General features: G+C 42.2%; 1 protein-coding gene across 1 annotated transcript; it reads right to left on the minus strand.

Moving 5' to 3' along the window:
- Positions 1–392: 392 nt before the first annotated feature.
- LOC115213944 (zinc finger protein 62-like) lies at positions 393–2,234 on the minus strand. The gene has a single exon (XM_029782947.2). It carries the CDS (start codon positions 2,232–2,234, stop codon positions 393–395), a length of 1,842 nt encoding a protein of 613 aa, XP_029638807.1.
- Between the last annotated feature and the right edge of the window lie 16,365 nt (positions 2,235–18,599).

Genomic DNA, 18,599 nt, shown 5'->3' on the forward strand with positions numbered 1-18,599 from the left:
GAAACGTAGATGTTAAAACGATGAAAATGAGAATTCAAAGAAAATTATTTCCAAAAATATTTCACCATGATAAATGTTCTCCAATGTCTATGTTTGTGGATGTGGATGGCTTAGTGGTTAAGGGTCTTGCGCTCACAATTGCACAATCATGGTTTCACTTCCCAAACAGGGAGCTGTGTCATGTTCTTGAATGAAACAGTCCATTTCATGTTGCTCCTCCTGTTTACTCTGCCATAGAATAACCCAGCAAAAGTCTGGCAATCTCAGTTATTCATACGCCATGGAAACCACAGGTAATCGGCCCCTTTCAGTCGTAGAGACTCAAGACAGTGATGTACCAGGGTTGAAGATGATGGACATAAATCAGTTGGTTCGTGAGAGAGAAGGATTCCTCAAGTTTCACAGTTGAAACTCTTCCCTCCTCCACCATGTATACGCTTATGTCTCTTCAAATAATCATTACAAACAAAAGATTTCTCACACACTTCACAGTGGAACGGTTTCTCTCCCGTATGAGTGCGGATGTGGATTACAAGATTTGCATTATTCACAAAAGATTTCCCACAGATTTCACACTGAAATGGTTTCTCTCCACTATGGATCCTTCTATGGATTGATAAAAGACCATTGGCAATAAAAGATTTGCCGCACACTTCGCAATGGAAGGGCTTCTCTCCAGAATGTCTTATTTTGTGTGTTTTTAACAGACTGTTAGTAATAAAAGACTTGCCACAGATTTCACAATGGAACGGTTTTTCACCTGTGTGTGTCCGTTTGTGGGTCGTTAAGTGGCCATTGGTGATAAAACACTTGCCACAGATTTCGCAGTGGAATGGTTTCTCTCCTGTATGGATTCGTTTGTGAGTTTGTAAAAGACCATTTGTGATGAAGGATTTGCCACAGATTTCGCAATGGAACGGTTTCTCTCCTGTGTGAATTACTCTGTGTGTTTTCAAAAGACCGTTGGTGATGAAAGACTTACCACAGACTTCACAGTGGAATGGTTTCTCTCCTGTATGGATTCGTTTGTGACTTGTTAAATAACTATTTGACACGAAACATTTCCCACACACATCACAACGATGTGGTTTTTCGCCTGTGTGGATTCGTCTATGGACGACAAGGTGAGAATTATCAATAAATGATTTGCCGCAGATTTCACAGTGGAATGGCTTCTCTCCCGTATGGATTCGTCTGTGTCTCTTTAAATCACAATTATTTACAAAAGATTTCCCACACACTTCACAGCAATACGGTTGTTCTCCTGTGTGACTACGAATGTGGATTCGAAGTTTGGAATTCGACACAAAAGATTCCCCACAGATTTCACAGCTGTATGGCTGTTCTCCAGTATGGCTACGGATGTGGATCGTCAGCTTAGAATTAGAGATGAAAGATTTCTCACAAATCTCACAATGATACGGTTTTTCTCCACTATGGATCCTCTTATGAACAACAAGACTAGAATTCACAGAAAAACATTTCCCACAGATATCGCAATGGAATGGATTGTCTCCCGTGTGTATAATTCTGTGCGTTTTCAACAGACCATTCGTGATGAATGACCTCCCACAGATGTCACAGTGGAACGGTTTCTCTCCCGTGTGTCTACGTTTGTGAATAACAAGATTCGAATTCTGTGTGAAGAATTTGCCACAGATGTCGCAATGGAACCGTTTCTCGCCCGTGTGGATTCTGATGTGAGTCGTTAGTTTCGTGTTGGTGATAAACGATTTGCCACAGATCTCGCAACGACAAGGTTTCTCTCCGCTGTGGATTTTTTTGTGACGATTCAAATCGCTATTATTAACGAAAGACTTGCCACACACATCGCAGGAATACGGTTTCTCTCCCGAGTGAATCCTTTTGTGTATCGTCAAATTACTATTCTGAACAAAACACTTGCCACACACTTCGCAATGGAACGGCTTCTCTCCCGTATGGATTCGTTTGTGACTTATTAAATTACAATTATAGAGAAAAGATTTCCAACAGACATCACAGTGGTAAGGTTTTTCCCTGTTGTGGATTCCTTTGTGCCTCAACACTTCGCTTTCTGAAGTGAATAGTTTCTTACAAATCTCACAGCGATATTCAGAATCGCTGCCGGGTTCAGATCTTTTAGTAAACGCTTCACCAGGTAACGGTTCCTCGCCTCTGTTTGTCCATTTCGTTGGATTTATATTAGTAAAAACAGTTGTGTCGGAGGTGTCCAAGTTTTTAACGTCCTCCATATAAAACCTTGAGATATTCTTAAAAGCTGAGAAATATCTGTAAATATATATATATTCTATTATGTTTCAGTTTCTTGTCTTGGACACCTCGAGCAACTGTTCACAATTATGGAATAAATACAATGTAGACATACTTTTCTACTTACCACCACAATGTTAGTTGCCGGACGACACTTCCCCGAGTGGCACACAAGGTGTTGACAAAGACATTTCTATTTCTACATTAAGAAATGTTTGGAGATTAAGAACGGATGCTCCGTCGGCTAAAACAATAAAGATTCGATTATGAAATGATTTGTAGCAAGTTGGAATGAATCGATCAGTTAAGACGAGAGAAAAGGTATGAGAACAGAATTACGACTGATGTTGAGGAAAGAAGGGACAGAGAGAGAGAGAGAGAGAGAGAACTGAGGGGGTGATGTGTGTATATACACATGAGTGTGTGTGTGTGTGTCTATGGATTAAGTAAACCAGGAATACATGGATAATAAAAGAATGTACAGGGTAGAGTGGAGTGCAATAGGAATCCAAATAATCGCTTTCGACGGGAAAACCAGTCGGAATGGGAAGAAGGATGAGGAAAGCTGATCGTTCTTTGGTTTTGGATTGAAACCGATTTTTGTCTTTTCCTGAAGAAAAGGGAATTCATGGAATAAGGAACCCTGCAAGACGTGGATCACGGACTCTGAAGCCTCTTTGCTCTCTGCTATCCATAAACATCAGTCCGCCTTAATATCATGATAATCCGCACCACACAGAGATTAATTAGATTAATTAAATTTGATAATACGGCGGCGGTGTCCTCTATATATTTTCCCTGCCTCAAAAACACCGGTGACATAAGTTAAAAATCCCCGATAGCTTAATGGACCGACAACATTTAATTTGCATCTCTTGTTTCTAATTTCCTACATAGTTTTTGACCTCCAGAAAATAGCAGCCAAACCCCACTCAAACCGCTTCATTAAAAAAAAAAAAACAAAAATGTGAGAGAGACAACATTTAGCAATCTAGTCCTTGACATATAAATCGAAAGAAAAAGGATCACGACGGAAATCATCTTTGGTGGTCTTGATCGGCAACAAAAGATTGTCTTGGATTAGGTTTCATTCAAAAAAATAATTATCAGCGAAAAAGAATTTGAGCTGACCATTAACGCGCGCGCGCGCGTGTATTTATGCATGCACAATTTGGCAGAACTACAGATTTCTGTATTTGGATATTTTTTAAGGAAATTTTCAACGAATATCTCTTATATCATGTAGATTCCGAATAGACAAATGGGGGGGGGTGTGTTTTAGAAGGGGTAGGGGTGGGGGAATTTCGGTAAAGTCACCAGGGTCCATTTCAATTCGTCTTGACTTTCAAGAAAATGGATATTTTTTAATGAAATCCTCTACAAATATACCTCGGACTATCCATTTTTCTGAAAGGTCTGATCATCCAAATTCGAGGGTGGGGGCAGAAATCTGTAGTTATGCCCATAATTTAAACAAAAATAAGCAAAGAGGAGCAACTTTTGTCTATGCATTTGAACAACATAGACAAATACAGGTCTATCAAATACCCTATAACATAAATTTTTGAAACATCCTCAAGAGGTGAAGGTAATTTTAATGAATCATGAATTTATGTTGCACGATAATGGATTTGGATGTACGGAAATATGTAAAAGAAATGTAAAAACAACAGGATGAAGTCAACTCAGATCCAAACAAAGCAAGGAGCTTGTTTTCTATTCACGACAGAGATTGGGAAGTTCTGATATACATGCCAGTAATAACACAAATTAACCCTCCTTGAGCAGATCTATGACCGAATGAATGCCAAACATGACCATCCTGTCTGTTTTTTTTGTTTTCTAGGAAAACGTTCTTCAAATTTTAGTGTATCATTTCCTTTTTAAGACAGTATGGTAGGATTTGAGGGAAATTTGGCTGTTATTTGTAGCAGGTCGAGCTACAATGTAGCAGCTCTCTATTTAGTTTGGGGTTGTTTCCCCAACACGAACGACTGAGTTAATGTTTGGGAGTTGAGTTTCTTTCCCTCTTTCACATCACCGTCTCGACATTACCTTCACTTAAAGGGGAGGTATTGTTTTCAGTCGTGTTTGTTTGTTTGTCTGTGGACAAGATATTCCAAGAACTGCTGGGTGGATTCGGATGAAACTTTCAGGGATGTTTGGACTCGGGACTGGCACAAACTGATTAGATTTTGGGATCAATCCAATACTGGTCAAAGATTCTGGATTATTCTTCTGGTTCTTTTACTTAATTTTTGACAGTGGTTGGATTCATTTTAGCATTCTCGTTTGTGAGAACAGTCGAGTTCATTTCAGATATTCTCGTTTTAAAAATCATCTCTGGCTAATTGTTGCGAGGATGTTGGCATTGTTAGTTAGTTAGTTAATTTTTTTTGGCTCAAAAAGCAAAAAGCAAGGTCATGTAGGGGGACATGGAGTTATGTACAGGGTGGTGTTCATGTAAAGAGTTCAGGCCATTTCTGGTCAAGAGAGACTTTGAACAATGCAGTCATCGGCATCTTCACTATCTCGTCTGGCAGTTAGTGTTTTATTTGGTTAGTGAGTTGGAAGTGTATATGCTCCTTGTGAGTACCATTTTTAACTGTTAATTATTGAATTGCTGGATTGTTGTTACCTGTTGAACTTGTTACCGTTTTTTAAATTTTCTTCCTCATTTATGGGTGAAGTCATGAATACTGTGGAAAGTACACCTGTGCAAGCAGGCAGTTATGCTGTGGTGAGTGGCAAAAGCCTGTCAGCAGAGGGACTGCAAGTTACAGAAATTAAATCAGAGAAGAAAAACTTCATAAAATACAATAATTTAAGAAAGGAGGGAGGTAGTCTAAGGTTGAAGCCCCCCAAAGAAGTAACAGAAAGAACGGAAAAAGTAACAATTGTGTACAGAACATTGAAAATTGCAGCGAAAAGGATGGAAATAGCAGTGGTGGGGGCAGTGGAGGAGTGCCTCAGAGAAATTAAGAACCTAGTGACGTACAACACCAGAGGAAGGAAATACAGCAGAGTGGAGGTAGACTTTGTGAGTGAAGAAGAAGCGAGGAAATACTCCACTGTGCATCTGAGATCAGCAGAGTGGAGGTAGACTTTGTGAGTGAAGAAGAAGCGAGGAAATACTCCACTGTGCATCTGAGATCAGCAGAGTGGAGGTACACTTTGTGAGTGAAGAAGAAGTGAGGAAATACTCCACTGTGCATCTGAGATCAGCAGAGTGGAGGTACACTTTGTGAGTGAAGAAGAAGCGAGGAAATACTCCACTGTGCATCTGAGATCAGCAGAGTGGAGGTACACTTTGTGAGTGAAGAAGAAGCGAGGAAATACTCCACTGTGCATCTGAGATCAGCAGAGTGGAGGTACACTTTGTGAGTGAAGAAGAAGCGAGGAAATACTCCACTGTGCATCTGAGATCAGCAGAGTGGAGGTACACTTTGTGAGTGAAGAAGAAGCGAGGAAATACTCCACTGTGCATCTGAGATCAGCAGAGTGGAGGTACACTTTGTGAGTGAAGAAGAAGCGAGGAAATACTCCACTGTGCATCTGAGATCAGCAGAGTGGAGGTACACTTTGTGAGTGAAGAAGCGAGGAAATACTCCACTGTGCATCTGAGATCAGCAGAGTGGAGGTAGACTTTGTGAGTGAAGAAGAAGCGAGGAAATACTCCACTGTGCATCTGAGATCAGCAGAGTGGAGGTACACTTTGTGAGTGAAGAAGAAGCGAGGAAATACTCCACTGTGCATCTGAGATCAGCAGAGTGGAGGTACACTTTGTGAGTGAAGAAGAAGCGAGGAAATACTCCACTGTGCATCTGAGATCAGCAGAGTGGAGGTACACTTTGTGAGTGAAGAAGAAGCGAGGAAATACTCCACTGTGCATCTGAGATCAGCAGAGTGGAGGTACACTTTGTGAGTGAGAAGAAGCGAGGAAATACTCCACTGTGCATCTGAGATCAGCAGAGTGGAGGTAGACTTTGTGAGTGAAGAAGAAGTGAGGAAATACTCCACTGTGCATCTGAGATCAGCAGAGTGGAGGTACACTTTGTGAGTGAGAAGAAGAAGCGAGGAAATACTCCACTGTGCATCTGAGATCAGCAGAGTGGAGGTACACTTTGTGAGTGAAGAAGAAGCGAGGAAATACTCCACTGTGCATCTGAGATCAGCAGAGTGGAAGTAGACTTTGTGAGTGAAGAAGAAGCGAGGAAATACTCCACTGTGCATCTGAGATCAGCAGAGTGGAGGTACACTTTGTGAGTGAAGAAGAAGCGAGGAAATACTCCACTGTGCATCTGAGATCAGCAGAGTGGAGGTACACTTTGTGAGTGAAGAAGAAGCGAGGAAATACTCCACTGTGCATCTGAGATCAGCAGAGTGGAGGTAGACTTTGTGAGTGAAGAAGAAGCGAGGAAATACTCCACTGTGCATCTGAGATCAGCAGAGTGGAGGTAGACTTTGTGAGTGAAGAAGAAGCGAGGAAATACTCCACTGTGCATCTGAGATCAGCAGAGTGGAGGTAGACTTGTGAGTGAAGAAGAAGCGAGGAAATACTCCACTGTGCATCTGAGATCAGCAGAGTGGAGGTACACTTTGTGAGTGAAGAAGAAGCGAGGAAATACTCCACTGTGCATCTGAGATCAGCAGAGTGGAGGTACACTTTGTGAGTGAAGAAGAAGCGAGGAAATACTCCACTGTGCATCTGAGATCAGCAGAGTGGAGGTACACTTTGTGAGTGAAGAAGAAGCGAGGAAATACTCCACTGTGCATCTGAGATCAGCAGAGTGGAGGTACACTTTGTGAGTGAAGAAGAAGCGAGGAAATACTCCACTGTGCATCTGAGATCAGCAGAGTGGAGGTACACTTTGTGAGTGAAGAAGAAGCGAGGAAATACTCCACTGTGCATCTGAGATCAGCAGAGTGGAGGTACACTTTGTGAGTGAAGAAGAGCGAGGAAATACTCCACTGCATCTGAGATCGAGATCAAGAGTGAGGTACACTTGTGAGTGAAGAAGAAGCGAGGAAATACTCCACTGTGCATCTGAGATCAGCAGAGTGGAGGTAGACTTTGTGAGTGAAGAAGAAGCGAGGAAATACTCTCCACTGTGCATCTGAGATCAGCAGAGTGGAGGTACACTTTGTGAGTGAAGAAGAAGCGAGGAAATACTCCACTGTGCATCTGAGATCAGCAGAGTGGAGGTACACTTTGTGAGTGAAGAAGAAGCGAGGAAATACTCCACTGTGCATCTGAGATCAGCAGAGTGGAGGTACACTTTGTGAGTGAAGAAGAAGCGAGGAAATACTCCACTGTGCATCTGAGATCAGCAGAGTGGAGGTACACTTTGTGAGTGAAGAAGAAGCGAGGAAATACTCCACTGTGCATCTGAGATCAGCAGAGTGGAGGTACACTTTGTGAGTGAAGAAGAAGCGAGGAAATACTCCACTGTGCATCTGAGATCAGCAGAGTGGAGGTACACTTTGTGAGTGAAGAAGAAGCGAGGAAATACTCCACTGTGCATCTGAGATCAGCAGAGTGGAGGTACACTTTGTGAGTGAAGAAGAAGCGAGGAAATACTCCACTGTGCATCTGAGATCAGCAGAGTGGAGGTACACTTTGTGAGTGAAGAAGAAGCGAGGAAATACTCCACTGTGCATCTGAGATCAGCAGAGTGGAGGTACACTTTGTGAGTGAAGAGAAGCGAGGAAATACTCCACTGTGCATCTGAGATCAGCAGAGTGGAGGTAGACTTTGTGAGTGAAGAAGAAGCGAGGAAATACTCCACTGTGCATCTGAGATCAGCAGAGTGGGCGCTGCTACCGACTTACTGTGGCAAATGTGCAGCCAGAGTAAGAATAGGTAGAGTTCCCCTAGAAATTGATGAGGCGTGGCTAGTGACAGCCATCCTCTTTAACCCTTTAGTATTTAAACCGGCCATATCCGGCCAAAATATTTAATCTGTTTTATGTTCAAACTGACCAGATCCAGGCCCTCACACCTACCTTACAATGTCATTCTACATGAAGTAATTACACCGTCAAGATCTTGAAGATATGAGGTAATGCATGATTAATTCAAATCAATGGGAATCAATAAGCATTATGTTTGATAGAATAATCTGAACACTAAAGGGTTAACACAGAAGACACTGAGATATTGAAAATATCAAGAACTTTGGAGGTGGACTGCTGGGGGTATGGACTAGAGGTTTTGGTCCATATAAGCTTGCCAGACCTCTACAAGATTGCAGAGGAAGTGATGCTTCTGGATGAAGCAAGGTTGAGAATAGTGGTGGAAGGAAGACCGCTGGTATGTTTTCTTTGTGGAGTAAGGGGACACCTGAAAGCAAGGCGTCCCCAGCAACAAGAAAGGGAAGTAGAACAAGAGAAGCAGGAAGAAGAACAAAGAGTGGGGGTAGAAATGCAAGAAAGCGAAAAGATAGAAAAAGTAGGAGAAAAAGTAATAGGTTGGAAAAAGAAAGAAGAAAAGAGAACATGAATTCACCACCAGAAAGTGCAAAGAAAATGAGAAAAGAAAATATAGAGGAGAATCAATGCGAAAGAGCAGAGATAGCAAAAAAGAAAATTATGGAGGAGGAAAGGAGTTTGCAGAAGGGAGAGGAAGAGAGATACAAAGAAGGATGAGGCATTAATAGAAGAAACATCAGGAGAGAATAACGATGGAAAAGGGGAGTTGGTACCAAAAGGAAAACACATCCGAATGATGAGAAGCTATAAAAAGAGTGTAGAGATCGAAAGATTACAAAACTGAAAAATGTAATTAGTGAAGTTATCAGGGAGGAAGTGTACCGAGGACGACAGGGTGGTGTTGCTTGAGGGAGAGGTGAAAGGTTAAAGGAACTATTTGGGTGAAAAAATTGAAATATCGTCATTACAAGTTTGATACGACGAGATGCCATAAGTTGTGGCATTTGAAGATGGAATAAAATAATACGAAAGAGAAATAATGACTTTTAAAACAAAAACAAAAAAATGATGCAAAATAATAATAATAATGAAATTATTGTATCCAGTGCTCAGGTGCACCACAACTTGTCAAAAGTGCATAAAGTATATGCAGTAATGTAGAAATGTCTGGGAAGCGAACAGTGTATGAGTCAAATACATGCTTGTATGTGTATGGAGGGGAAAAAATCAGGTGTAGTGTTGGCGAATCTCAGGAAGCATGGAAGTCTTGAAGGATGCAGTGCTCCGACAACTAACAACTGAGGCCGGCAGTTTGTTCCATGCTTCAGCAACTCTCAGTGCGAAAAAATGTTTCCTGAAGTCATGGAAGAAGCTGTGCTGTTTTCTTACTTTGTAAATATGTCCATGGGTGTTAGATGGGTGGAGTTTGAAGAGGTGCTCAGAGTTATTGTTTGTACGATGGTTGATAATTTTATGGGTGTCTGCCAAGTCAGCTGCCAGATGTCGGAGTTTCAATGTATCAATAATGAACTGTAATGTTAATGTGATACATAAACAGTAAAATGGCACTACCTGCTTTCGGGGTGGGGTGGGGTAAGCCATTTCATTCTCCTTTTCATTATATCCACAATTCATTCGATATGTGTTTCTATGTACCCCAATGTATTGTTTTGTCTGTTTCTGTTTTGTCCCTTCTCTATTGAGGCCTTGTGCCTAATTAAAGAAATAAGGACGTTGGTGTTGCCCCTTTGCACAGTTTGAGTCCTCATGTTTGGTTTATTTTATGACGATATCGAAGCTGAGACTCAAATTTCAAATTATAATATTTGGATTTTAAAAACTATTTAAATCTCGAGTGAAGTGCATCAACCAGATGTATTAAATGCCATTACTTTACTCTTGTACTTGTTTCAGTCATTTGACTGTGGCCATGCTGGAGCACCGCCTTTAGTCAAGTAAATCGACTCCAGAAGTTATTCTTTGTAAGCCTAGTACTTATTCTATCGGTTTCTTTTGCCAAACCGCTAAGTTACAGGGACGTAAACACACCAGCATCGGTTGTCAAGCGATGTTGGGGACACACACACACATATACAATACGACAGACTTCTTTCAGTTTCTACCAAATCCACTCACACTGCTTTGGTCGGCCCGAGGCTATAGTAGAAGACACTCGCCCAAGTGCCATGCAGTGGGACTGAACCAGGAACCATGTGGTTGGTAAGCAAGCTACTTACCACACAGCCACTCCTGCACCTTTATTTATGATGTAATAACATCTGGTGTTAAAAGCTGCCTCAACAGCAAGTCAGGAGTATGTAACATTTTTCTTTCTTTTTTTTTACAAATGCTAGTAACTTTACTCGAAATACTGAGAGAAACTTTATTCTAAATCAAGCGCTCAGCAAAATTTTCAGTTTTGAAGCTCACGGAATTGAGTCAGCAGATGGTTTGCCAACCACTCTGTGCATCAAGATAGCTTGATGGTATTTTTGTCTTTCAGTTAATGGCCATTCTAGTTTCCTTTTTATCAAACCAGTCAGCATGCTGCTTGCATTTGGGGAAGCCTATTGGGCCATCGCCTTCAAGGGGTTTTAGCTGAACAAATCAACCCTGGTACTTACGTTTTTCTCTTCTTAAAGTCTTAAATTCTATCAGTTTTTAAGTTACAGGGATGTAAAGAAGCCAACCCTGCTTGTCAAGCAATGGGGTGGGGGTGGAGGAATAACATAGACAACAGACACAGACATATTTATATATGCTGGGCTTCCACACAGTTTCTATCAACTAAATTCACTCCCAGGGCATTGGTAGAAGACACTCAGCCACATCTATCATCATTGTTCGACCGTGGTCGAGACAATGGAACTTATTATGTTACACCAGACTTCACGGTCCATCATAGCATTACGGAGGTCCTGTTGCTGGATGTCTGTATCCCTGGTGATTACATCAGGGTAGGAGAGTGTGCGCCCTCTGGTATCGCGAGCAGATGGCTTCCAGAGGAGAAGAGTAGAAATTACCTCGTTTTCAGCTCTACAACAATGTCCAGCAAACTGGACTCTTCTACCTTTCACAAGAGATGACACAGGTGGTAACTTCCCATATATTTGCATTTTGGTTGGATGACACTTCCATGAGAGATTTTGAGCTCTCATAAGGAGGTGAGTGTAGGTTCCATCCAACCGCCTCTCAAGCTTCTTTGATAACGTCCAGGTTTCTGAGCCATATAGTAGAATTGGTTTGACTGTGGCTTTGAAGATTTTAAGTTTGAAATCTCTATTTAAATTTGAGAACCAGATCTTATGCATATCATTACAGGCTTCAACCATCTTAACCCCTGATGGGGAAATATCATCTTTCTCAATCAAAGCCAGAATACTGCAGGGAGACACACTCGCCCCATTTCTCTTCATCATTGTCGTTGACTATGTGCTATGTATGTCAGTTGATACCATTTCTGGTAAAGGCTTTGAAATAAAACCTAGAAGTTCCAGACACCCAGCTGAACACTTAGCCACAGTGCCATGCAGTGGGACTGAACCTGAAACCACATAGGTGCAAAAAGAGCTTCTTAATCATATAGCCTCTGCCTCCAAATGTAGGCATCCACAGGAAAAAAAAAGGGGGAGATTTGTAATTATGTGGAAAGAAGCATGTGTTTAGTGACTACGTATGGGCCTTCAAGTTGAGCGCTTACAATGTATCTTTTCTCTGGCCATGCTGGGGCACCACCTTGAAGAACATTTAGTCAAAGGAATCAATCCTGATAGTGATTATTTTTTTTTAAAGCCTGGTAGTTCTTTTATTGATCTCTTTTGCTGAACTGCTAAGTTAGAACATAAACAAACCAATCTCAGTTGTCAAGCAGTGGTGGCGGACAAACACATGTATACACACACATATATATGTATACATACATATACACACACAACAGGCTTCTTTCAGTTTCTCCCTCTATGGAACCTATTCACAAGGTTTTGGTCAGGCTCAAGGCTATAGTAGAAGACATTTGCCCAAGATGCCATGCAGAGGGACTGAACCCCAGAACCTACCAAATTTCTTACCACACAGCCACACCTGCACCGATGTGTAAACATGGGAGACTGTAGACTCCAACATCAAGTTCCTAGTAATTCCATATTTGAATATGGAAGATGGTAATGAATGGTTTTACTATCTGTCCTTATGGGATTGTTGTACAACTTTGTGTTAGATTCAGCTGTTCTATATTTTAGGTGAGGAATTCTCTACATTATTTACCTTGGACAGATATGTGTCTTCATCTTGTTTGTTGTTACCACTGCGTTTGATTTACTCTTCAACCTTCACCAGGTGTCCTGGTAGAATTTTGAACCCAACCCTGGGTTCTCATTCCTCAGGTATTTTTTGCTGATGTTCATCATCATCATCATCATCGTTTAGCGTCCGTTTTCCATGCTAGCATGGGTTGGACGGGTCAACTGGGGTCTGTGAAGCTGGAAGGCTTCGTCAGGCCCAGTCAGATCTGGCAGTGTTTCTACGGCTGGATGCCCTTCCTAACGCCAACCACTCTGATGCTTTCTGATATATGTTATTGTCATTATTTATGAACTTGGAATCTTAGCCATTATGCTAAATGCCCGTGAGCAATTATGGAGTGAATTTTAGGGCTTATAAACCTAATATTTTTGTATCCTTCCTTAATACCAGTCCCCATAGTCTACTCCTATCTGCACTAGATCTGCCTAGGAGGTTGTTGTGTCCTAGCATATGTGCTGCGTCTTTTAATTTTTGTATTTTCCAGTGTTTTCTATTATTTGAACTTCATCCTACAGGGCGGGGGGTCTCCACTTTTCCATACATCTGAGATTGCACAAAGTACCACTCTATTTCTAATTTGCTGATGTCTCAGAATCAGAACTGTAATCTGGCCACCACATACATTTGATTTCATGTGGGTGATACCAGTGCTGTCTGAATGGCACATGAAAAGCTCCATTCAAGCATTGGGCCTCATAGAGACAGTAATAGGTAACTAAGGTCCTTGGTGATATACGGTGCTTGTGTTGACCTGTCAAGCCAAGTGAGACCGTAGTTGTGGTTGATGCTAGTGTCAGGTCATTGGCCCCTGTGCTGGTGGAACATAAAAAGTACCCACTATACTCTCAGAATGATTGGCATTACGAAGGGCATCCAGACATAGAAACCTCGCCAAATCAGACAGGAACCTGGTGCAGGCCCTGGGCTTACCATTTTCCAGTCAAACCATCCAACCCCTGCCAGAATGGAAAGAGGACATTAAATGATGAGGATGACACAAAGATCATTAACATTCACAATTTTCAGAGTACAACAGTGCTTGCATGCAGCAGTGGCAAGTTCAGCAATGAAGGTTTGGTCCAAATCTCTGATCATCATTATCATCATCATCATCGTTTAACGTCCGCTTTCCATGCTGGCATGGGTTGGACAATTTGACTGAGGACTGGCGAACCAGATGGCTGCACCAGGCTCCAATCTTGATCTGGCAGAGTTTCTACAGCTGGATGCCCTTCCTAATGCCAACCACTCCGAGAGTGTAGTGGGTGCTTTTACGTGCCACCGGCACAAGGGCCAGTCAAGCGGTACTGGCAATGGTCGTGAAAAAATCCTGTTTTTTTTTTATGTGCCACCTGATGTACCTTATATTGTGACCCATTGGTAAATTTTGCTGAGAAGTGTCGTTTTCCTTTGTTCCTGATGTAGAGTTGCAAAACTGAATGGAGACCCAACAAATTGTTCCTAAAGGAAAAATTTTTTAAAAACGTGCATGGACCTATTTTTGTAGGGTTGCATTGCTGTGAAGAGAAGAAAGAGAGATGAGGACATTATGGATGGTGTATAAACGAAAGGAAGGAAGAGGACCTCATGGAAATGCGCACGATATGAAATGAAGGGCTGCAGAGCGAGGCTTGATACAAGATAATAATAGATGCAAGTCTGCTGGAAGGAAAAGATGGTGCAAGAGTCAGCTGCATGAGGTTGCAAAATTAATGCCAGATGCATGTTTGTCAGACATGGATGAGGCATTGAACAGAAGATTGAATGTCACCATCTTGCTGCATGTGCTGCTGTGTGTCCAACATGAACAACACTTCAGGGAGAAAATTGCCAACTAAAATTAAAGGAACAAACGAGCCAGGTGTCTTCAGGTGTATCAGTGAAGGTGCATAGCTTTAGTAGTTAGTATGCTGGACACATGATCATAAGATTGTGGTTTCAATTCCTGGACAGGGCGACGTGTTGTGTTCTCAAGTAAAACCATTTCATAATGCTCCAGTCCACTCAGCTGATAAAAATGACTGACCCTGTGATGGACCAGCATCCTGTCCAGTGGGGGTGGGCATATATGCACCAGAGAAACCAGCCTTCTCAGTCTATGTCTCAGAAAGGATCTTTATTTTTTATTAGGTGTACTTGTGTATGGACACTATGTGGACAGAGGTAAACAAGGACTGTGGTTATATGTGATCATACGATCAGCCAGACTATCAGATGTTGTACATTGCTGGTCACAATGCGCTTCACATTGTTTTAGCTTTCAAATGACGCCACCCTGCCAGTCAGGCGGGTAGACCGACATTCCCCTCTGATCAGAATACTATTCCGTCACAGGGTGAACCATTTACAGCTGAGTGGACTGGACTAATGGGAAATGAAGTGTTTTGCTCAAGAACACAAAACGCTGTCAAGTCTGGGAATTGAGCCCTTGTGAAAGAGTCTTTTGATGTTGGGCCTCACAGAGGGAATGACAAGGGACGGAGACACCTGGAGGTTTGCTGTGCTTGAGAAGATGTCCAGCTGAGTAAAACCGAGGTTGTCCCCACATACAGCCATGTCCCCTACATTCGTCTTCAGCTGAGCAATACTAATCTTGCAGGCTCATGGGTGTTGGTGCCACATGAAGGCACCTGTGCAGGTGCTGCATAAATGTACTCAGTCCACACCCTGTAAATTGGTGGATGTCCAACCATAGAAACCATGCCAAAACAACTCAACCGGCCAGCTCCTGTCAGATTGTGCGAAACAGACGTTAAATGAGGATGATGTAGCGATTGAGGGTGCAACACCCTTACCACTAGGTTGCATCCCTTCATGTGATTTTATGCAAAAACGTTTATTGCACAAACCCCTATGAAACACGATTATTAATTCTAAACCCCATAACTCTTCCTCCTGTACATTATTAATGACTTGTGACTTCTAACGATGTCCATTCCTAGACAGAAGTTTTCACTCTTTCTTAACCTATCATACCCACCTCCATAAATCTCTTCCACACACAAACAATACCTCTTATATCAAACACACACACTGTCTCCATTACCACAGACGTCTTAACACTGTTGTCCATCAGAGCAGGCTTGCCAGCCTAACGGCCTTCAACATACAAACACAATCACTTCAGATAGCCACGAAACAATCTTCTACCGAACCTTAATCTCGGACAATGCAGACCATATTTTCTGGTATACAAATTTAATTTTCCAGGCCCATATTTATAGCCAAAGAAGATGTCATTTTATACACCAAGATGAGTTTCAAGGACCAAAAAATCCATGGGGCCTCACTAGCTTTAAAAAAGTGAGGGGGACAGACCAACATTTGTTGAGTCTTAAAGGAGCATGGAGTGACGTTATTTTCGGCGCTCATGCGCAGAGTTGGATTACTTCTGGTAGGCCACTGGAAGTTCCCTCATGCACATGCGCAGAGAACTGCCAACAGGAAGTTTTCCCGCTAGATCTGTCTTTTTGTAGCTGCAGCCCTATCGAGTGGACAAGACTCAATCCTTCTCTCAAGGAAAACCCGAGAAGACACGTAGAGAAGCCCCCTTCTACGCGGGAACGGAGACAGCACTTTGGCTCACACAAGTTAACTATTGTGAATAGTTTTTATGGCCTTGGCTACCAGTTCGCCCCGAAGAAAATATATGTGTATATACTTTATTTGCGAATCCAAACAAAAAGTATTATTTATTGCTCTCTCTTTACTCTCTTTTACTTGTTTCAGTCATATGACTGCGGCCATGCTGCAGCACCGCCTTTAATTGAGTAACTCGACCCCAGGACTTATTCTTTTGTAAGCCCAGTCTATCGGTCTCTTTTGCCGAACCGCTAAGTGACGGGGGATGTAAACACACCAGCATCGGTTGTCAAGCAATGCTAGGGGGACAAACACAGACACACATATATACGGCAGGCTTCTTTCAGTTTCCGTCTACCAAATCCACTCACAAAGCATTGGTCGGCCCGGGGCTATAGCAAAAGACACTTGCCCAAGATGCCATGCAGTGGGACTGAACCCGGAACCACGTGGTTAGTTAGCAAGCTACTTACCACACAGCCACTCCTGCTGTTGAAGATAGTCGAAGTTTTGGTTTTCCTTTTGACATAATTGAATGTAAGAGGATAAGACCGACACCCCTCAAGTGTTCCAGAGACCTTCATCCCTGTTACAAGCATGTTAGTAAAAATCTGCTAAATCTTATGAAAAAAAATCTTTCAAATTTGCTATTGCAGGACCCACTGCCTGCACTCGGTTATGATCCAAAATAGTGCAGTGTTGATATTCTAACGCATTTCCTTCCTGGTACCTTTTAGGACATTTTTGTTACCTGGGTAGCTCCAAAGGAGAAATATCAAATTGATAAATCATTTTTTTCCTGCTATATTGAACAAGTCCTGAAATTTTGTTTCACTGCGAAGATTTTTTAGCTCCTCTTGCACCAGTTTGACACTATGTATAATATGCCACCTAGATTGATGGTGATATTTTGTTTTCTAATTGGGAAAAAGGGAGACAAAGGATGGATATTTGTAGTAAAGATTGTTTGCCAACATAGCATGGCAGTCCCGATCTAGGACGAATGTTATGTTGGCAAACAATCTTTACTACAAAGTACTGTTGCTGAAAATCTCTCGTTGTGAGATTTAAAAATAGTAATTTTCTAAAAGATGGTTTGTCCCCTGTGCCTGAAAAGGTGGAGGGGGGACTTGTCCCCTAGTACCTCCCTGAAACAAGGCTCTTGTTACATTGATTTGTAATGCTGGAAAACATAGAAACAAAACCCCTCAAAATTGCTAAGCAATGCAATTACTGTTACGTCTACCAAAGATCTGAGATTCGTAACATGGAAAATGTTACAACTCCAAAATCCAAGACAACAGAACCCTATTTCCACATCTCAGTCTCCTCATTTTACTTTCTCCATCGCCACTCCAGTGGCATCTCTTCTTCACAACTCCACCCAATACACTTTTCACTCTTCCTCTCTTCATCCGTACTGTCCACTCCACCCTCTTCACCAGACCCTGCACTAACCATTTTAGTCCATCCTTCACCCCCTACAATGCCACACTCAAGATTTCATTCCCAATCACCACTGCATGGTTTTCCCCAAAGCCCTTGACCTTCATTTTAAATCCTTTCAGAAGCATATTAGTCTGGCAAGTGACTTGCTATGTGACCTTCTGTTGGAACTGAAGCAATTACGACCCTGAGAGCTGCTCAAAAACACACGAAGACTATTAACTTCACTTAAATATTTATTAATTTGGTATCAAAGTTTTCGTTGCACCAACTGTGACCCAGTCACAGTCTACAAAGGTCAAAAGCACAGCCATATCATTCCTCACTGACCCCAAAATAAATAAATACGTCTTTTATTCCAGCAGGGCTGGGGTGGGAAGAGCATCAGTACCAATTGTGAAGAATGATCTTGCTCAATGAAGATGAGGATTTCAGAAAGTAATATTCTCAACTATATTCTGCAGATATCACACTGGTGTGTATGGTTTATCTTTAGTGAGAAAACCAGTGGTTCTCTACCATTTTCTGCCGATCGAATCCTTTGATTACTGTTTTATTCTGGTGACCCCCACCCCTGGCCATTTGTTATAGATGCTTCCTATTTTGCTTTTCACATCAAAATCGCTGACGTGGCCAATGACGGTACCACCTGATTGGCACTTGTGCCATTGGAATGTTAAAAGCACATCTGAGCATGATTGTTGCCTGGGCCATGGATTGGTTCCCATGCTGGTGGCACATAAAAAGCACCATTCTAACGTGATCGGTGCCAGCGTCGCCTTACCAGCACATTCAAGCGTGGTCGTTACCAGTGCTGCCAGACTGGTTCCCATGCAGGTAGCATGTAAAAAATACCTTTTGAGCATGGTTGTTGCCAGTACCGCCTGACTGGCCCCCGTGCCGGTGACATGTAAAAGCACCCACTACACTCTCGGAGTGGTTGGTGTTAGGAAGGGCATCCAGCTATAGAAACTCTGCCAGATCAGATTGGAGCCTGGTGCAGCCTTCTAGCTCACCAGTCCTCAGTCAAACCGTCCAACCCATGCCAGCATAGAAAGCAGACATTGAACGATGATGATATTCAA

This window comes from Octopus sinensis, linkage group LG7, assembly GCF_006345805.1.
Source record: "Octopus sinensis linkage group LG7, ASM634580v1, whole genome shotgun sequence".
Lineage (NCBI taxonomy): Eukaryota > Metazoa > Mollusca > Cephalopoda > Octopoda > Octopodidae > Octopus > Octopus sinensis.

Excerpts from the sequence above, each read along its gene's own strand:
- LOC115213944 (XM_029782947.2), bottom strand. The coding sequence starts at position 2,234 with ATGGAGGACGTTAAAAACTTGGACACCTCCGACACAACTGTTTTTACT.